The sequence below is a fragment of the Ovis canadensis genome, chromosome 3, assembly GCF_042477335.2.
Source record: "Ovis canadensis isolate MfBH-ARS-UI-01 breed Bighorn chromosome 3, ARS-UI_OviCan_v2, whole genome shotgun sequence".
Classification (NCBI taxonomy): Eukaryota; Metazoa; Chordata; class Mammalia; order Artiodactyla; family Bovidae; genus Ovis; species Ovis canadensis.
In genome coordinates, this window is record NC_091247.1 from 18259510 (window position 1) to 18281911 (window position 22402).

The 22402-nt window shown below is 36.3% G+C and overlaps 1 protein-coding gene across 23 annotated transcripts in view; it reads right to left on the reverse strand.

Annotated features, from left to right (window-relative positions):
- KIDINS220 (kinase D interacting substrate 220) overlaps positions 1 to 22402 on the reverse strand; it is a 94491-nt gene that overhangs the window by 37714 nt on the left and 34375 nt on the right. For all 23 annotated transcript variants that reach the window (XM_069580186.1, XM_069580185.1, XM_069580182.1 and 20 more), the window contains exons 13-22: positions 20491 to 20655; positions 19356 to 19535; positions 18195 to 18360; positions 16388 to 16539; positions 15939 to 16228; positions 14714 to 14854; positions 13670 to 13913; positions 13421 to 13509; positions 11807 to 11951; positions 10962 to 11124 (exon numbers count right to left, since the gene is read on the reverse strand). In XM_069580186.1, coding sequence (XP_069436287.1) covers positions 10962 to 11124; positions 11807 to 11951; positions 13421 to 13509; positions 13670 to 13913; positions 14714 to 14854; positions 15939 to 16228; positions 16388 to 16539; positions 18195 to 18360; positions 19356 to 19535; positions 20491 to 20655 — 1735 coding nt within the window. The remainder of the gene's footprint in view (positions 1 to 10961; positions 11125 to 11806; positions 11952 to 13420; positions 13510 to 13669; positions 13914 to 14713; positions 14855 to 15938; positions 16229 to 16387; positions 16540 to 18194; positions 18361 to 19355; positions 19536 to 20490; positions 20656 to 22402) is intronic.

The window sequence follows — 22402 nt, forward strand, 5'->3', positions numbered from 1 at the left end:
TTCACAACAGGCTCAATGAAAATAGTTATCACTCATAAAAAAGCAAAGCTCATTGTTTTAGATCAAAAAGTATATACGATGATATTTTAAAATATTCCAACAAAAGTAAGTAAGATCCAATTTTCATAACCTTTTAAGGAACACTGTGAGGTGCTAGAAAGCAATGAGAAAATGTTCATGTTATTTTCGCCTTTAAGAAATCTTAAAAAGTGACTAATCACACAGTGATTTACTGAAAAAATCTGCAATAAAACTTTCAATAACAAGCAGAGAATGAAGGCTCTGCACTCAAAGTCTGCCTACAAATATGTCCAAGGTTAAACCAAAACTTCTATTATATAAGCTATCTTAAAAGTTTAATGTTTAATTAGAATGGAACCCAAGATCTATATTAGTATTTTAATATAGAAATACAAATTTGTAAGAAGATTAATTTAAAACATTCTTCATTCTTCATATCTACCCTTTTCTCAACTTAATGAAAACTACACTATTCAATCAGATAATCATTCGTTTATGATCATAATTCTTGGTGCTTACTAGTGTCCTTTGAAGCCATTCTTTAAATAATAGGAATGAAAGCTGAACTTCAGAGACTAACATATTCATTAAACTCAGTGTCTTTCTTGTTTTTCTGCTATGAAAAAGGGAAAGCAAAATGCATTAGCTCTTATTTCTCAGTCAACCACGTTAACCATGTTTCTGGTGAAATACTGCCCCCTTGTGGACCTTCCGGACATTGCAAACAAAGGCCACACGCTCCAGGGTTTTACATCAGCATTTTACCGTTATCTTAGTATTTCCACTAGGGAGCACCTTCTAACATTAGAAGATCCCCTGCAGAAGGGTATGGCAACGCACTCCAGTATTCTTGCCTGGAGAATCCCACGGACAAAGGAGCCTGGCAGGCTACAGTCCATAGGTCACAAAGAGTTGGACACGACTGAAGCGGCTTAGCATAACACAGCATTTTTATTATATGTTACTTTTGCTTATTCTTACATTTTGAAGAGTCTTAAAAGTATTGCACTTTGAAATGCCAAAATTACAAACCTCTAATGAAGAAATAATTTCAGGAAAAAATTGATCTCTACCTGATCTCTAATGGTATACTGAATCTTTTTGACAAATCTGAATCCTTCAGTAGTATGTTTTTTAATGTAAATGTGCATAATGTGCACAATATTCGTGCTGTACTATAAAATAAACTATAAGTCTGCACAGGTAATGATCTTTTTATTTTACATATTAAAAGATATTTTAGAAAAACTGATTTTTAAATAGTTTTCAAATATTTAAATATTTTCAAATATCAAAGCCTTAGTTAACATATTTTAGTTTTTCATGTTAGAAACACACAACTTTGAAACATCTAAAATTCTTTCTCTGTTCTACATTTGTATAAAATACTGAAAACAGCATTATGAGTTTAAATGAGAAAATATTTTTAAAATCAATTTTATTCTATTGAAAGCAAAAGAAAAGTTATCTAAAAAGCTACCAAGGAAAAAATTACAGCCACTTAGTGTACATAAAAATGGTCTAAAGGCTTAAACACACAGATGTACCAGCTGTTTAAGTGCCAAATATCACAACTGAGTTTTCTTAAGCTTTCCATACAAAACCTACTGCAGTTAGCAGACACAATCAAAACTGAATAAAGCATTGATTTGGGGTTTTACATAAGTTGTTAAGAAGTCTGCCTTTTTTAAATGGAATTAAGATAAATTCCATCCTCTTAAAAAATGTCTGCTATAACATTCCCATTGATACACAATAAATAATTCTAAATATTCATTTGAAAATGAATAAATTATATCTGGAAATAAAAAATAAAATTAGTTCACTTCTGTCTTTCTAATATCTCAGACCAGTTGTCTAGCTCTGTACTCACAGACAGCCTGCTGGCTTCCAGAAATAGGCCTGGGGAAGCTCCAGCAGCTACAGCTGTGTGGTCTTAGGTAACTCCCACTCCCTGCCTCCCAGAGTTATGGGTATTAAATGAAATAATCTAGGTAAATCCATATATTGAGGGCTCAAGTAATAGCACTAGCTAGTGCTTTTATTAGCATGTGCCCAGCATGCAATAAACTCTATAATTAATGAATGAACACAATCAAAACGTTCAGCATAACAAAAACAGAGTACAGCTAAGTCAAAGGGCCTTTTTGAACAATACTGACAACAGCCAGTGAACAGAAACAGAAGTGAGAGGAACTTGTCTAAAAGTGTGCTGATACGAAGCAACTCCAGACTGCGGCATTCATGAAACGATCATGAATGTAAGAAACCCTAGAAATGCAGCTGAACTCACCTACAGGGAAACACCTATGAAAACACTGCTTTGATTTTACTATCACCTGACAAAAGGCAGAATCTACTAGGTGTTAGCTGAAATATGTCATCATTCAATCTTTGTGTTCTGAAAACTGTGCCTTACCCAGGGATTCACTGTTGTAATAACAAAGGAAAATGTTCACCTACATTTAGAACCAAAGGAGGACTAGTCTGTATGGATAGTATTCAAGATAAAATGTGACTTCTCACTTACCACCTTCCCCCACGCCATGCTTTCCCCAAAGCAAATGGCATCATCATATTTCATTATTCTTTCAGAAATACCCACCACCGCCTACTCTGTGTCATGAATGTCTAGAAACGAGGAATTTAGCAAGGTTTAACGAAGTTACACTTCATGGAGTTATCAGTCTAGCTCAGGAAACAAATATTAAAGAAACTGCAATGCAAATATCTATTAAAGATACTGAATGTTACTAGGAGCCTGGTAGCGATGATAAAACAAAGAAGTTGCAAAATATATAAATAGGTAAACTCAAAAAACAGTCAAACATGTCTCATTCTGTTTCATTTTTTTTTCTCCAAAGAAAAGTAGAGATATTTTTCAGGCCTATCAAAATAAACTAAACAATTCTGACCTTCATCTTTATTTATCTTTAGGAACCTGAGTTTTCCAAGTAATTTCCACATAGACAATGGGTAAAAATAAACACCACACAAGAAATGTATGTTTAACTGTCAACACTACATCTATTTACAGGCATCTTTGTTCATGGTTCTTTGAAGGCTCAATCTTCACATGAAACCCTGCAAATATACTGTTATTTTATCCTGTTAAAATGTGATTTCTGTTTTAGATTGTAATCTTTTTTTTTTTTTCAACACAAACCTAGTTTCCTTTTCTATATGGAGAATCATTTCATGAGCTTGCAAAGAATTTGATGAGGGTTTTTTTTTTTTTAAATAAAAAAGAAAGTAGAAAAGAAATAGTGAAGTTGCTCAGTCATGTCTAGCTCTTTGCGACCCCAAAGACTGTAGCCTAACAGGCTCCTCCGTCCATGGAATTTTCCAGGCAAGAGTCCTGGAGCGGATTGCCATTTCCTTCTCCAGGGGATCTTCCTAACCTGGGGATCTTCCTAACCCAGGGATCGAACCCCGGTCTCCCACATTGCAGGCAGATGCTTTACCGTCTGAGCCAATAAAGAAGATATTGATAAAGTATTGAACTCCTGAAAAAAGTGTTTACATTATACATACATTAAGGGCAAGAATGTTCTGGGAATAAAAATGGAAATAACAATTACACACGAGAAAGTAAATTATTAACTGTGGGATGGTGACAACACCAACACACATCAAAAATACAGAATTTCATTAGGATTCTCAACTACTTACAAGAAACAATAAAAGGACATGCATGAAACAGTATTGGGAATAAATATTTACAGTATCTCAAACCTAAATTAAGGAAAAAATCATCAGTACAAGAATGAACTTCATACCACCAAGAAGATAAGACAATTTCCTTACAAATCTAAACTATCTAGCGTCCAATTTTTTATGTTATTCAGATTCATAACTTCCGTCCATATGAAAAGGAAACAAGCCTGTGCATAATCTGGGCCACGTGATGGGTTGGGGAGGGGTATCAGTAATGACCCAGAACTTGAAGGAAAGAGGAAGGTAGTGAGAGCGAAGAGAGGCGGGAAGTAACTAGAAGTGATAAAACTAAGCTTATGAAAAGTTTGGCTAAGTATCATCCAACATGATTTTTTATTATGAAAAATGTTTTAGGTACAGAAAAACTACTCCTTGAACAGTTTAAATATACTGAACTTTGGATGAATTTTATAAATTAGATGTCTATAGTGTCTACTCAGCAAATAGTTATTTTAGGGAAATGGAAATGGCCACCATTCTAAAGCTCTCTCAAAACTTACTCAATTGCTCAAAAAAAATCAAGTACAAGAAGTCACCAAAACAAAGTACAACATTATCCTTACCACAACCCTAATTCTGACCACATCATTCTAAGTAAAAGACTGGCTGAGTAGCGTCAAAACAGACATTTGAAGCAGTACCTTCATGGAAGCCATTTAAATTGATCTTTCAAAAGCCTCTATCATTGCTTAAAATGCTTAATACTAAAAAATGCCAGAAATAAAGTTTTATACTAAAATATCTCAGTGGGGTCTAAAACTCTACAATAAAAGTAGACAGAAAATCTTTATCTACAGTTTTTATTTTACTCCTTTTCTTCTTACTAAATGTATGTTAACAAAAAAAACCCTCAAATGATCTAGACAAAAGCTTTTAGCTCAACACATAATTGCAAGAAAATTACAATAATTGTACCAATTAAAATAATCTTGAATGAACAGTATGTCATCTTAATGTTCCAATGGTTTATAGAGGGATCTACTTAATTAGCTGAAATTGCTTTCCAGTGTTAGTATCAAATGTCATTTGTTAAAAGTTGAACAATTTAGAAAATAATTTAACAAAGCAATTTTACCAAACACCAAGAACCAACATTTTCTTTTTCAGCTGAATAAAGCAAGCAGATGTGTCATCAAATTGCTATAAAAATAAATGAGGCTTTTTATGGATTAAAAAAATTTTACTACTAGTGTTAAAAATACTATTTTCTGATTGTTTTTACCAAATCAGATTTCTTTAATAAAATAAATGAATATCAATTATATACTGCTGCTTTCTGTCTGCAATAAATAAAACGTTTTATTATTCAAATGACAAGCAATAGCACCAAAGAACTCAACTATGGTTAACTAGAACAGTCATCTGAGTTATTCTAACATATTCCAGTATGATTTTTTGATATACTGATCAAACTGTCTCCCTATAGTTTTTCATTTGAGATCTTAAATTAAGTCAATTCCTTAATGAACTCTCAAAGATTCTTACTAAATTGTCTTTTTCTTTCCCTTAGAATAGCTACAAAACAGTATTTGTAAGTATCTGCAGGCATATAGGACACAGTCATTTCTTTTTTAAAAAAAGAGACACACATCTCAAAGTCACCCTGCATTCTACCCATTTGTGGATGGCAGGCCCACCAAGAGCTGAAGTCTAAAATAATAGATTAACTTAATTCCAAAGCAAAGTTCTCATTACCTCATTATACCCCCAATATACAAAAGTCTATGTTTATAGCATAGAATATTCTCACTACAAAAATTCACTCCATGCTATTTTTATGATTAAAAATACACTTTCCCCCAAAACTTTTCTTTGACAAATGTTCTATTTAATAAACAGGGTGAAATTTTACCATTATTTTTAAACTACAGGTCATAATATATTTTCTTTTGTCTGTATGATATATTTTAACTAATTAAAATGTAAATTTCTGAGAACTTCCTCAAACATTAGGAAGGCGTGTAAGCTGAGGCTCAAGTGCCGGAAATTAGTGTGAAAGTTTTAAAAGGGCAAGTAATTAATTAGACCTTTTAAAAGGTCTATTAGCAAAGAAAGTTAGTTTTAGCCTGAAAAGCTTTCTATCATCCAGAAAGCAGTGTTTCAGCCCATTACTGATAAAACTTGTTAACTGGCTATTTGTTTGAGCCATCACATTTTTACTTTATTCCAGTTGTTTCAAATGTGTAAATTTTACTTTCAATAAGAATATATATTCCTCATATACTTGAGTGATGAGGGACAAAAGATATGTTGCATATAATTTACCCTCTAATGGTTTAGAAAAAAACGTGTGTATGGCGGGGGGGGAGTGTGTGGTAATGGTGTCTTTGGGAATGCTGAAGTATTTAGGTGTGAAATACACTTTCAGATGGTTTGGCAAAAGAAAAGGGTATGTATGTGTGTAGAAACGTGTCTGTTAAGTTCCTCAAGGACATTAGATGCTTTGCAAGTTTGTCCCTCTACCCTACCTCCTCAGGCAGCCCCTGGAACACATAAAAGCACAAAGGACACAATCTGACCCCTAACCTACAGTAAAGACCCACACCAAACACACATCACATGAAGAAAATTAACTAGAATGGGTACACTAATGAAAACTGCACCTTTCGTACCCGCTTGTTCCATACCTTTAGAGGTACTGGCTGATTTTGACATTAGAATCAACCAGTGAATAAAGTGTGGTTTGTGATTCATTCTACCACCACAGAACAAAATAGTAGGTTTTTCTTTTTAGAGCTTTCAAAAGACACATGAATAGATACATAATGATTTTCAATTCGGCATGTGTGAAAAGGTTACTAAAATCACAGGAGTGCACTAAGGAGTACAGCTCTTAGATTCATTTAATTCAAATTATGTCCCTAAGTAAAAATGTTAACAAAGCAACATTTACTGGACAGTCACTGGGGAGAACAAAAGGCATGGGAAAAGGAAAACTTTTAAATAAGAACCAGGTACTTCATCTACACACACATACATACTTTCCTTTTGCCAAACCATCTGAAAGTGTATTTCACACCTAAATATTTCATCATGAATGTCCCCCAAACACCCTTAGCATACCGAAGGATATTAACATTAACTCAAAAACTCAAATTCCCCAACTGCCCACAAAATGCCCTTCAGTGCTCTACTCTTATGACAGATTCCAATCACAGCTCACACGCTGCATTTGGGCTGTGGGATCTCTTCAGTCTCCCTCAGTGGCCAATATGGAACCTAAGCCAGTTGCCTTGTAGCGTGTTTCACATCTCAGATTCATCTGGCCGTTTCTTCATAATCAGGATCACAGTAAAACACGGCTGGCAACAGGAGCACATAGGTGATGTGGTACCTTCTACTGCCTTTTATCTAGAGTCACATGAGCCTGATGCTGAGAAAGATTGAAGGCAAGATGAGAAAAGGGTGGCAGAGGATGGGATAGTTAGAAAGCATCACTGACTCGATGAACATGAATCTGCACAAACTCCAGGAGATAGTGAAGGACAGGGAAGGCTGGAGTGCCCAGTCCATGGGGTGGTGAAGAGTCAAACACAACTCAGCAACTAGACAACAACACAATGCTATGCCTCCCATTACTGATGTCAGACTTGATTATTTGATTAAAACTGGTGACAAGTCTCTCCCAGCAAGGGCATTTCTTCTGTGGTTGCACATAACCTGGGGAGTGACACTTTGAGATCATGTGTGCCTCGTGTTCCCCAACAACTTCCCCCCAGTAGTTTTTGCAACCACTGATGATCTTTGCTTGAATCAATGATTATACTGGGGATTAAAAAATAATAATTTTATTTCACTCATTCCTTCTACATTTATTAGCTGGCATTCTAAAACAAAGAATTATTCCTTGTTTGCTCTCTTCTAAGCATTACTATGGACTCATGGGGTTTTTTTGTTGATATGTTATAATCCATTACTATCATTTTTCTTTGTGAAAATGGGCCCAAGTTTGAAAGGTGCTCCTTCAGACTACGTCCCGTGGCTGTCTTTGCAAACCCTGCTGTCCTCGAACACATCCTTCTCTGGTTTCTGGTACAACAATGCAGACTCCCCTTGAGCTTTCCCTGCCTCTGACCTGGAATTAGCCATTTCTCCAAGGAGTCCAGCTCCAGGTAAGCTCACAGTTTGGGGATATTTTTGCTCCCTTTCGCTGGGCAAAGCAAGGGAAAATCTCATTTTAAATTATGAGTTAATAATTTAACATTTCCAAATCCAATCTGCTTTCCATGCAGGAGACACAGGCAACCTGGGTTCAATCCCTAGGTCAGGAAGATCCCCTGGAGGAAGGAAATGGCAACCCATTCCAATATTCTTGCCTGGGAAATCTCATGGACAGTGATGCTGGAGAAGAATCTTCAAGTCCCCTTGAACTGCAAGGAGATCAAACCAGTCAATCCTAAAGGAAATCAACCCTGAATATTCACTGGAAAGACTGATGCTGAAGCTGAAACTCCAATACTCTGGCCACCTTATGTGAAGATTCGACTCACTGGAAAAGACCTTGATGCTGGGAAAGACTGAAGGCAAAAAGAGAAGGGGGCGACAGAGGGTGAGATGGTTGGATAGCATCACCAACTTAATGGACATGAATCTGAGCAAACTCTAGGAGATAGTGAAAGACAGGGAACCCTGGTGCACTGCAATCCATGAGGTCACAGAGTCAGACATGACTTAGCGACCTAACAACAACAAAATCCAATCTAATACCACAGTACTCTTCCTAATTTTTTCCATCCAATATTGGTATTTCCTTCTCCCACAGAGAAAACACTGGCTTCCAAGAATAGAAATTTATTTATTCATTTACTCTATCTTACAATACACGCAAAAGGACTTCAGGAGTATAATAATACAATTAGAAACAATAAACCTACTAAGTTCAAGATTTCGTTGTAGCTAATTTTGTCCTCAGTATATTCTACTAAGAATAAAGAGTCAAGAGAAAACTGAGTTCCAAGGTGTTTGAATTAATATTTTTCTGTGTGGTTATACTATCAATTTCATATATCCTTAGCATCAATTCTTCCTGTTTGTATTCAATATTAGGGTTTGTGTTTTTCTATCCTTTTTGAATTAGTTTTTTTAATATATGAAAGGCAAACCATATAAAAATACACATTCAGAGTACATCTCATTCCCCATCTAAGCATCCTCTTAAGGTAACATTTTTATTCCTTTCTGTTTTTTCCTTCCTGTGGGTTGTTTTATATTTTCACAAAAAATAATACATATTTACATATTTATATGTAGACGTCCTTACTCCCCCTTCTTATACAAATAGAGCATGTTATATACTCTCGCATTTTGCAGTTTTCACTTACTAATGTATCCTTAAAATTTCTCCATATCAAATCATAGTTTTTTTCTCATTTTCTACAGTTAAAAAACACTCCAGTATGGTAGATGTGCCATAATTTATTCAACTAATGTTTCTAAAAACATGCAGTTAAGTTATGGTGCTACAGATAAGGTCACAATAAATAACACAATAAATAAATAAGGTCACAATAATGTATAAGTGTTTTATCACTGTGGAGGTGTGTGTTCAGAGTAAATTTCCACAGTGGGATTGCTGGGTGAAAAAGTAAATACATATTTACTTGTTCACCACTGTATCTCCAGTATTGGTGGCAGGGCCCAGCAGACACTTGATACACTTTTTTTGATTGAACTGAATCATGAATTCTTCTGAGAGCTTTAAAAACCGTTTGATAGTTTTACATCTCTATTGCTTCTATTTCCTGAGAACACAGACTCCCTCACCAAGTCTCACCCTCTTCATAGAGCATGCATGGGGCCAAGGGTTGAACTCTAAGCATACAGCCCGTAAAATGTGAAACACTGTCAATGTTTTTGTACTCCTGAGACACAGGAAACTTCTAGGCATCACATTCAATTTATGAAGGTGAAGAGACTGACTTCAGTACTATTTGTACCAAAACCTAAAACTGTGCTCATCCAGCAAATATTCATTATGCAGCACCTGTTACGATACAAATGTTTATTCATGAAACAAAACAACAGTCTATTACACAACCAAGGAAAACACCAATCATGTATCTCATAATAAAAAGAGGATTTCTAAGCTATCAAAGAGCAGATGCATCCAGTAACACTGCTCTGCAGGCCCCTGGCAGCTGTGGATCACTGCCATCTACTGGAACACCTACTTCACACAGCCCACACAGTTTACAATGATTAATGTAGCATAAATGAAACATATAACCTCAAGAGCTCAAGTGTGTAGACAAATACTACAACCATCCTCTATATTCTAATATCAGTTACTTACCTAAAAATATTAGATAAAACATGTACATGAAAAATGGGGATTGGAAAATAATGAAAACCATATGCTGATCAATCTTAAAAGTTTAATATAGAAACTCTACACTGAATGGTTGGTCAGGTTTACCATTTTATTTACATGTTCAAAATAATGCTTCAATTATACTAAGTTTTAAACAATTGCATAGCCCCCTTGAATTGCATTTTTTCCTAAGAGACACTTTTATTTAGAGTTATAATTGAAAGCTATGAAGGTATTAAGTATTTCGGTAAACAAAGAGGATTATAATTTTGTTTGTGAATTTGACAAGAAAGTGGTACTCTTAAAACCTGATACACTTGACACTACACTGAGCTTTGACTGTGTGTTTTCCCAGAAAAAACGCAATCAATTTCTTTATCAGAAGTAGATTTTAAAAGTACTTCAAATGACTATAAAAGAACAATAAATTTCTTTACTGTTTAGTGCAAAGTACGTTTACCATCCCGTATTCACAGTTTCCCAGGTCCTCCAGATACAAAGCTATGAAAACACCTGCACTAATGATTTGGAAAATGCGACCTCCTCAATACGCTATCAAGACACTTAGAATAAAAAATAAAATGGACATTAAACAATGTTTTAAGGTTTGCCTTTTGTATATTTAAATACACAAATTTAATAGGACTATTAATTAAACATCTTTTATCATTAGGTTATACTGAGAAAGAAAGAATCTATCCAAATAAAGCTGTAAATTTTACACGATGGGATATATACCTGTGCTAATACAACTCTGAAATTATAATGGAAGAATTACTAATCAGAATGATTAAACTCAGAACTCTACATTTTATACATATTATTTTGCATTCATTTTGCTTTGTATGCATTTTTTCTTAAGAGTCAACTCAATTTAAAACAAATTTAAATATAAAAAGGTCAGATAAAGTACCTTTCATAGATGGTTTTTAATGTCATTTGATCTGGGATACCCTCAGTCTCTTCCAAATACAATATGAGCCATGAAGTTCTGTACGGCCACTGCTCAGTTAGGTTGATCCAGCTAGCAAGCCTATCCCAGTTGAAACTTATCTGATTGGCTCTCAGTAATCGTCCTTTAAAGAATTCAAAAACATTTTAGAATTGATAGGTATGTAACGTTATGTTAAGCCAACCATTCTGTATATTCACAAATAACCAACTTCCACTATTTTTTAATTTGCCACTTAACTTACACTACAAATTCACACCTAATATTTATATGGCTGCTGGGAGAGGACCAGGGGGATGAGTATAGAGTTTCAGTTTAATGCGATGAAATGCATTATGGAGATGGATGGTGGTGAAGATAACACTAATAGTGAAAGTATTTAATACCACCCAAATGGACCCTGGTTAAGATAGTAAATTTTATGTGTATATCATTTAACACATTAAAAAAAAAGAAAAAAAATGTAATTTGAAAATTAAAGCAGAATAGCAGCATGTAAAAATCTGAACTTCAACATTTTCAATTATAAATTGATTATAGTTATACAAATTAGCATAAAATTATTTTTATACAAAGAGAAAAATTAAACCTGAGGTGAAATTTTTAAATCAAATAAATAACAGTACACAACTGACAGTCGATTTTCACTATCGAAACCAATACTGGTTTTATTAGACACACAGTGCAAAATAAAACTGGTGTTCAGTGGTGTAAACCTATAAACACAGTCCATCCTTTTGTTTCTGGAAGGGAATTGCTCTGTTGATGTTGCACCTTACTGTCTACCACACAACAAGGAAACCCACCTGTCACAGAAACAATGTTGAGCAGTCTCCTCATGGTCTGCGGGCTTATGTCACTGAACCAGTCCTCCGTAACCAGCAGTTTTGTGAGGTCGAAGGACATCTGCCGGGTTATCGTGCGCTGCATCTGCCTTCTTCGGTAAGTGTCCTGAAACGGGGTACCGTCAGTGAGCGTGAACCCTCACTTCAACCCTGAGAGCTGGAGGCTCTTTTGAGAAGTTAATACATGTCTATGTCAGTAACAAAAACAATCCAAAATTTCAGTCAAAGAGGAAGATGAAATAGTAACAAAAAGTATTATTATTACTCCCTGAAGTAGCATATGTACCGAACTCTAAAGTATTTCCAGCAAATGCATCAGAGACTATGGTTTAGCTTTGGGTGTACCTGATTTATAGTTGTACAATCAGAAAAAGCCCAATGCCTTGAAAATTATAAATAAGCTGAACTGTATAAAGAAAATTCAATTCAAACTCTTATGGGAGCTCAGTATCTATAGGAACTCTTATAACAAAGCAAATAACCCCTTGCCCAGATTTAAGGAGTCAGCATTTTGATTTTTAGGTTATTTTCAAATGTGACAGTTACTGAAAGGGCACAGCTGCTGTATCCTCACGTCTAGTAAGAATGAAAGGCTCTCTACTGGGCAGGGTGGGTGGGGGTTCCATCCAATCAGGAGAAGCAGGCACAATGAGGGTGGTTCTCATCTAAGGTCATGAGATAGGGGAACCCAAGGGTCCAGGCTCCCAGGACAGAAATTCTAAATGGCAACTCATAACCCACTCTTCATTTAGAGCTGTCAATTATCCTTGATACATTATTTCTGCATCCATACTTGTACATGGTAAAGGCATAAAATCAAAATACCTGAAGACAGTTTTTAAAATGTAAAATGTCCCAATTAAAGATTTGCAAACTGGGGGGGGCGGGGATGGGGGGAGCGGGGTGGGTAGTGAAAAATATCACCAATGCTGGCCCAAGCTCGCCATCCATAAGCAGCATTGTTACCATCACTTACCTGCAAAGGTATATCTCCTTTCTTATAATAGCCCCAGTTCTTTACAAAAGGCTCCTAGGATAGGGCAGGGCAGGGAAACTACAGTGTCTCCCAGGAGACAACCAACAGACTGGGAAAGGCACACAAGGTCACTACGTGGGGCTAGAAAAAAAGAGCACACACCTCACAAACATTAGGGCAGGAGGCCAGCCAACAGGACAACACAGCAAAGACTGGTTCTCACACCACAAGCCTCTCCCCCTTACAGCTATGCTGACAATGGCCCCTGGGACAAGCACAACCTGACCTGGGATGAACCCAATGGTTCTCTGTCCCCAGTGACATCATCTAGGCAGCTTTCAAATCTCACTCTCAGAGGTTGTGATTCAGCTGGTCTGGAGTAGGACCTGGGCTGAGAGTAGGCTGGGAGAGACCGGGCATTCCTATATAATTTACAGTTATTATGGCTCTAGGTTCAGACATTCCCTGAAAAACCACCAATGATAAAATATACTTTATGAGCTCAAAGCAGTATTTATAAAATAAGTAAGCGGCCTTACCTTGGTTTTACTTAAACAGCAGCAATACAAACAAATGGCTCAAAACATACACTATCTTACCCGTCTATTGAGGGCCGTCTTGCTACCAAGTTTTGTCATCTCTCCAAGGCTGTTTTGTGAAACTCTTCTGTCAGCATCTTCCTGCATCCCTAAAAGAGTTTATCAAGAAAGCACCATTTGTCCTGAAACTCTGCTGTAAATGATAGAGTTGTGAAATTCGAACAATACTTTTCAAGGTAAGAGGAGATGCAAAATGAAAAACTGCGGAACCACTTCAAACCCAAAGTACCCGAGGAACTTGATCTTTACCTGCATTATCCGAGCATGGAACATCCCCATTAGTTGTTGAGGTCACAAGAAATTTTCTTGCACTGCTTAGTCCCCGACTGTTGAGGAAAACGGGCAGATGAACTATATTGCGCATATAGTCATGTCCGTTGATGTTTGAGTCACGAAGCACACTATTGAGGTTCTGATTAATTGCCTTTATGATAATATGTGGATCACTTGCAAAAATGGCAATGAATGGGCCTTTTGAAAACAAAACTCGGACCTGTGGTAGAAAAAAATGTATAATCACAATAAAAAACTTAAAATTATCCAAAGTAATAAAACCTCTCTTCAAAATCTGCATTAGCCTTTGTGACTACATTTTAAAAACAGCATTTCCTTTTCATGCAAATGTTATTCTATGTGAAAACAAATTTTATTGAAGTTTCAATCTGGTTTTTCACCACCTGACAATTTTCAACATTTGACAGTAATAGAATCTCCGAAGGAAACAACTGGTCCTGTCCTACTTTGAGACACTCAATCTACATAAGGAGTAAGATCCACAAACATGAGAAATACTCATGAAATACTCATGAGCAGACACAATGCACTGTACACGCTGGTCTAGTGAGAGCAACACACATGAGAAACACTCATGAAGTCCTCATGAGCAGACACGGTGAACTGCACACACTGGTCTCTGACCACAGGCACACACCGCTGCTTATACCAGACCTTACAGAAAGCCATGAACCTTTCTTACTTTTTAACAAAAACTCCACAAATTCTGTGGCTTCCCCATCCCTATCTATATTCTAACCATACCATCTGTAGAGAAATTCTAGAGTCACACCCTGGACTTTAGAGACCCCCCTACTCACATTTCCCCTCATTCTGCCATTAACCTAAAATTGGTTAAATCTGCTTGGGATGAAACTTCGACTGTTTCTGCATAAAACACACAGTTGTTTTTATAAAAGAAAAAATAGTATTCAAATTCCACTTGAGATATTCATGAAGCTGTTCCTCTCAGCTGCCACACATGGTACAGTTACAAGTTTCAAGATGGTTAAGACGTACAGTGTCCAGCATCTGGAGTACTTTGTCCTGCTCACAGGCATCTAGCCCATCGATGATAACCACCAGCCTTGTCTGATTCTGAGTGAAGCTGTCAATGGTTTTTGCCATCCTGGCCATCAATTCCACTTCACACTTAAGAACCTGTGCAAAAGAAAGGATACACTGCGCTGAAGATACGAGAAACTTAAGTGCCTCTCTTAAAGAGCCTGAAAGTCGCCTACTGGGAGAAAAGAAACCCAAAGTGCTTGCTGCCAGCTGTGGTTCCACTTAGTAGAACTGTACTGAATGCATCACCATTTACAAAGTGCCTTCATCTAAATTAAAGCATTTCTTACAAAGAGATAGACAATGTCATATCCATTTTAAAAGAACAAACTTGGCTGAAGTGACTTACATGCCAAGATCACATGCTCTGAAGGTCAGAAGACAAATTAGAATGCAAATCCAAATGGTCTACATGCCACACCACAACTGGCTTCCTGATGGCATGTGACCTTGATCAAAGGAAGGGGCTGCGGATAATTGTATAAAGTCCTTTTTACTCTAAAAAGTACATTCCTATCTTCTATGTTTTGGTGGTTCAATTTGTCTACTCTATCAGGCTGCAGAGCAACCTAAACTATTAGGTAATAACTACCACCTGAAGGATAATCTGCTAACTCTTTGCTGTTGCTGTTTAGCTGCTAAGTTGTGTCCGTGTGACCCCACAGACTGCAGCACACCAGGCTCCTCTGTCTTCCACTATCTCAAGTTTGCTCAAATTCATATCCATTGAGTCGGTGATGCTATCTAACCATCTCATCCTCTGCCGTCTCCTCCTGTGCCTTCAATCCTTCCCAGCACCAGGCTGTTTTCCAATGAATTGGCCCTTTGCATCTGGGGGCCAAAGTACTGAAGCTATAGTTAACTCTATGAGGATCTTTTTTCCCACACTACACATGCATTTTTCATAGGAAAAATCTGAATTAAAATGAAAAACAAGTGCAATTCTCTAACAGAAAATAGACTCCCTAAAGCCCCAGTGATGATGATCATGGGAGCATATTCACATTAGGACTATTTTCTTTTTTTTTTTTTATTATTTTGGCTGCACCACACAGCTTGTGGGATCTTAGTTCCCTGACCAGGGTTCAAACCTGGGCCCTTGGCAGTGAAAGCAGAGTCCTAACCACTGGACCGCCAGAGAATTCCCAGAATTATTTTCTAACAAGCAAAGTGTGCTTACTTTCATGAATCCTTCACTTTTCAGTTTGTGCAGTCTGGAGGCAGCATTATGGAGGCGTTTCCTTTGAGAATTCAGAAGTGAGTCCAGCACCTGCCACCATGTTCGACAGTTCAGCACAAATGCCAACCCCACTATGGACGCAATTGATATGAGGACAGCATTCACTGTCATATGCTTCGGGTCAACTCTGAATATAGCCAGAAGAGTAATTGCAGCAATAATGCAGCCAAAGATGAAAAGGAAGATGACAAAAGATGGGAGACAACACGTTTTTTTCCATTTCTTTTTACCTGTAAAATACGACAAATGGTTTTAACATCTCAAACATCCAGAAAACCCCACTCATCACAGTGACAGCATATGACGAACCTGATGTTCATGTTTCCATGCATTTTGTCCATCCCATCCTCAACCTCTCCATATACAGAAAGAAGAGAAGACGGTCCTACCCTGCGTATCTTCAGTCTTGAACACTCGGAAAAGCCTGGTTGCCAAAAAGCCAAACTCTCTTTCACAAGCATCTGAGAGGGTGGCGATCATTTCAGCCATTGAAGTTTCCCCGCCTACGCTGGACAGTCTATTATAATCTGTAAACAAAAACCTTGGGGAAAGGGGAAAGAAAATGTTATGCTGCTACCTAAAGAAACAGTTTCAACATACATCATGTCTATCATGTAGCTGTGTTTCCTTCATGTCTCTGTCAAAACATTGTTTTTAAAATTCTATTTGTAATTAGGTATCTTCCATTTCTAAGAGCTTATACTCTTTTCTTAGGAAAAGACAGTAACAAAAGTTAAATTAGTAGAGTTATATGAAGCAATTCTGACTAAAAGCAGAAAAGGGAAAAGGTTATGACAGAACTTAGACAAAGGAGCCAGACATCTCCCCAGATCTCATGACACAACAATTCAACAGTGGCGCCCCACATCAGTCAGGAGCCGCACAAAGAACATTTTGTAAACAACAACTGAAGAGATTAGAACCTTGAGAAAATAGTATAGTAATTAAGAACTTGATGCCATTTAAAAACTCAAGCTTCAGAATGTCCTATTTATAGCTTACTCATCTACCAGGGGTTGAGAAAGAAGTTATATTCTTTTCCTAGTTGTTCTGTGAAATAACTGAATTATTTGCATTTTGAACCTCTGAATGGGTATTACTTCTGCATTAGTTCCTTTATTCCTTTCTACTGCTAAACTCCCATCTTAATCTTATAGACAAGCATTGCCTTCAAAATACAATCCAGGATCACAGTGTACTCTATGTATGCCTGGTCTTAATTAAATTAATGCTATTTTAGTTGTTCTAACTTTTTATAAGATAATGATCTCATTAATTTTAAATGCTTTTAATTTATGTAAAAATATCTTCCCCAACTCTTTTTATTCTATTCTGTTTTCTTTTTATGTTTTTCATTTTAAATCATTTTCTTAACACTTAATCCTATATACCATTTATTTACCTGTAAGGTTTTATTTTTATCTTCCTCTCATAGTTCTGATGTCTTACCAGGTTTGGTCCATTCACTTTCAGCTTAACTTACACATATTTTATCTTATAATAATTTCTAAATTCTTAATCTTTGCATATTTAATTATTTTACTAATTTCTGTTGAATTCCTTCTGCTTTCAGTTCTTTAACCTTTTTTTTTCCATTTTACTTTCCTCTGGGGCCCTCCAGATTGCCTTTACTCTTTGACTTACAAGTTTCTCATCTTTTCTGAACTGTTTGCTCATACCTTCCCATTATTATCAGGTATTATCATACCTAATAATAATGATATCATTATCATTTGATATGATGATAACTTTAGAAGAGTGGGTAAATACATATCCACAGGTGAGGAAAGAACAGCTTGGAGCACATGCTGAGTTGCCAAGGCCACACCCTGATGTCAAAAGGTTCCAGGACTCCATCCTAGACCCAGTACTCTTTACTGATTTGTCCAAAGGATGGTAACAAGTATCGTCAGGGGGCAATGTGGGGCTTCACTCAAATAAAATTTGGCAAACCAAAGTTAAATATAATTTTTTATGAAAAGGTGTCTCTGATCCTGTAATGTACATGAGGGAGATGTAATATGAAGAGTTTTTCAAGTGTATTTGACCAGGGCATGTTTATTTCTCACATTAAAAATGTTTAAGGGATCAATGTGTTTTTTTGGTCTCTTAAAAAAAACATGAGAAAAGATGCATTATCAACTTTCATTTGCTTCATTTTATTAAAAGTTACTTCTGTCAAAGGGACCAACTCACCTCACAGGTAGAGCTTTAGTGGTTTGCTCTGGCAGCTCAGGTGGGTTCACAAACATCAATTTGAGGAGGAGCTCCAAATAGCCAATATGTCTTGCCAATCTAGTACTGAGGACCCAGGCCCAATTCCAACTCTCTCCTTCCCTCCGTCCACCAAAGTAAATGACAACTAAAAGTCAAAGTTTTTAAAAAAATTATCCAGAACAATCATTAGTCAAGCAGCCTCTTTTCTGCAAACAGTCAAGTATCAAGTAGTGACAGGTAAGCTTACACACTTTTCATGGTCAATTGTTATTTCCTAATTAGTCCTCAAAGAATTCCTCAACTAATTAACCTCCCCCAACATACATCTGGAGCTTCCCAGAATCCACCTGCCAATGCAGGAGACGTAAGAGATCTGGGTTTAATCCCTGGGTCAGGAAGATCCCCTGGAGTACGAAATGGCAACCCACTCCCGTATTCTTGCTGGGAGAATCCCATGGACAAAGGAGCCTGATGGGCTAGACTGTGGGGTCACAAAGAACTGGACACAACTGGGCGGGCATCTGACCAACAGCAGTAGCAAAAACATATCATCAGGTATGTGAAAAAGAGAAAGTAAGCTGACTAAAATGTGACATAATAAACACAATCAGAAGGATAATGCCTTAAACCAAAGCATATCCTTTAGTTCAGATTCAAATGTCAGAATGACTGGTTTTATCTCTATTTGTGACTGCTATGAAGTTACCAACAGTAAACCTATTTCCTTTCTTGCAACTGAAGACACTCCTAAAAACAGGGATTATATACATTTATCACTTTGCTTTTAGATAAATAAAAATTACAGTCATGATCAAAATGATCAAGAGCATGCCATGATGTCTATGAAGACTTATTTTCAAAACAGATTCAAATATAAATCTTTAACATAAAAAAGGGAAAGTAATTTAAAGTTCTGCTTCAATATTAACAAGTAGTACACTAGCTTTTGAAGTTCTGCCAGGCAGGCTGGGGACAATGCTCCTGTAAGCCAACTTACAAAATAGCAAAAAATCAATATTTTCACCTAAATAGGAAAACCACTTAGAGACTTTAGAAAACAGACATAGATACAGTTTTAAATAAAATAAGGAGTTTTTACATTCTCTACATTTTTGAAAAAGATAAAAGGCAAAGACTTACTAAAAAATATATACAAGACAGCCAAGAAGCTCAATGACACTGCAATTCCAAGATTTGGGTCTACTGTAAAAGCAAACAATAAACCAAGCCCTCCACAAAGGAGCAGGGTCAGAAATACCACAAGCCATGAGAACTGAAACAGAGGTTCAATCTGTTGTCCTGCAAAAGTTTTCATTTCATCTGAAAGAGAAATTAATAAGAAAACATTATTTAAGAAATAGAACATTTTGAAAATTTCACATTTTCACTATAAACATTTATTTACCTACTAGAATGTTGCTACTTAACCATGCTAACCAATGTTCGCTTTTGCTAAGAATCTCATTCCTTAGAGGCACATTTACCCTTGACCCTTGCCCTACCCACTCTCTTGCGTCCTACTGAAAATGTACAAAATCCTCTCTCATATATTCCCATCTGTCAAGGTTTTGTTGATATTTTGAGATTTGTATTATGCAACCAACAAAGTATTATTTCCATATATAAAACTAAAAATTATTACTTTGCTATGTGTCTTCAGAAAACATAGCATCACCATTTCTCTGCAACTCCTCACCACTTCTCCCTCCAGTTACATTTGAGGATCACTGCTCTTAAAGGTGAGCCCAAATGAGCCTGGAACAAGTCATTCATTCCTACTACAAAACTTAGTGGGAAAAAAAAAAAGGTTACAGGCAATATTGAAACCTGTCCTTGAAGAAACAAGTAAGATTTTGCCAAGCAAAAGGAGTGGGGTCTCAGGTCAGAGGTCGCGGGAGATGTCTAGGAAGCTCCTACAGAGGAGCCACTCCATAAGTGTCTGGTCTGCACCTAGCAGAGCAAACAGCCATCTGTAACTACAGCACTGAGCATGCACAAGAGGTAGTGCTAGAAGGCGGGAGCACACAAGCTGACATGTCTGCGAAGGGCCCTGGTTTAAGATACCTATAAGTTTAAGATATCTATAAACAGTACAGGCAGGAAATCTGCTACAGAGGGGTTCTAATGCAGTGGGATGTTTGTTTTAGAAAGAGAACTCAAATGATTGGGTGGAGGATCAATCACACACCCATACATAAAACTTTATTTTTACTTAAAAAACACACAAGAGAAAACCTTGTTATATACACAGACACTTTATAAACAAGCCCTTTACCTTCTAGTTTCTTGAGTAAGAAGGATTTACCACTTCCCCACTGTGCATACAGGCCCACACAAATGGGCGGCTGCATGGTAGGCTCACTGAGAATATCTGCCAAGGCACTGCTATACAGATCATAACCAAGCATGTCACCATCTGTCTCAGTAGGAGACAAGTGTCCTGTAATTATAAACACATGATACCCTAACATTAAAAAGAGACATTATTATTATAAAGGAGCATCAATTCTCAAGTATTAATTGTTAACTCAATTAAAGGAAAAAAAAGGCTGAAAGTGTTAGTTGCTCAGTCGTGTCTGATTCTCTGCGACACTATGGACTGTAGCCCATCAGGCTCCTCTGTCCATGGGATTCTCCAGGCAAGAATTTGGAGTGGGTTGCCATTCCCTTCTCCAGGGGATCTTCCTGATCCAGGGAATGAACCCCAGTCTCCTGCATTGCAGGCAGATTCTTTAACATCTAAGCCACCAAGGTTAGACCTGTGTAAAAATAGGTTCAAAGGTAAATAAGTTAATACCATATTTCACAGAACTTAAGATACCTACTAATTACAAGAGGCATCATTATTATGTTCAACTGAGAGAAGAAATGTTGCCAAATTATGACACAATGCTTTCTCACCCATCAATTATAAGACAAAGTCCAACTTCAAGGATACTAAAATGTGGAGTAAAGTGTATTATAAAATCAATAAAAAGATTAAAACAGAAACTAGTCCATAGGAATCAATTTAATATGTACAGTACAAATAAAAATAAAGCTATAAAATGTTAGTTAAAAACACAAGAGATAAGCAGAGAAAAAAATATTCTATGGTTCCAAGCAGAAAGGGTCAATGACTAAAAAATAGCAATTCTCCCCAAATTAATCTATCACTTTAAGGCAATCTCAATAAAAATTGATGAGAATATTCTAAAAAATTAAAAAACAAGAATAGCTATGAAAAAAATTTAAAGACTACCAACAATTAGCTCTCTTTGGAGAAGAATCAAAATACATTCTAAAACTACAATAATTATAATACCATAGAACTCACACAGGATATTAATGTAAGTGGCATGTCTAATCAGTGGGGAAAGGATGAATTAGTAGGTGGTGTTGGGAGAAGTAAGCCATTCTTTTTTTTTTTTTCCTTCTTTTTAACGAAATTAAAACTCTACATCTCATACTTCAACAAAAATAAGTTTCTGAAACAAAAAATTAAACATAAAGAGTAAAACTATAAAAGTACAAGAAAATATAAGAGAAAAACCTTTAAAAATCTTTGTGTGGAAAAGAGCTTCCCTTCTCAATATAATATTAAAGCCAGAGCTGTAAGAAAAGGTCAACAAACTACAGATTTATATAACTTTCAAATGGGGAATAAAAAAACTCCCATCACCATAAACAAAGAATAATCTGGGGAGAGAGATACAATATTTAGCTGGATTCAGGATCAATATCCTTAAAAACACAAAAGTTAATTTTATTAAATACTTTAAAAGAAAAAGAGGACAAAGGATACAAAGAGGAAAATAGTAAAAATGCAAATAGGCTATAAATGTTATTAAAAGATCTCAATCTCACTAATAATTTTACAATGGAAATTTATATCAAATTTTTTTATTATCAACCTGATTAGCAAAGGTCAATAAGAAGCTGGAAATATCCAGTGTTAGCAAGGTTGTAGGGAACTGCACAAACGTGGCCTAAGGAAGAAGAGATTGTTACAGCCATTTTGGAAAGTCTATCAAAACTGAACACCCAGTGACTTGCCAGTTCTACTTCTAGAAGTTTATTCCAAGAAAATAATCCTAAAAATAAAGAGTTAATGGATATTTGTACAAGTATGTTCACTGACGCACTAGCTTTTAATTGTAAAACAAACAAAATATTTATCAATAAAGAACTGAACATACTATTAAAAC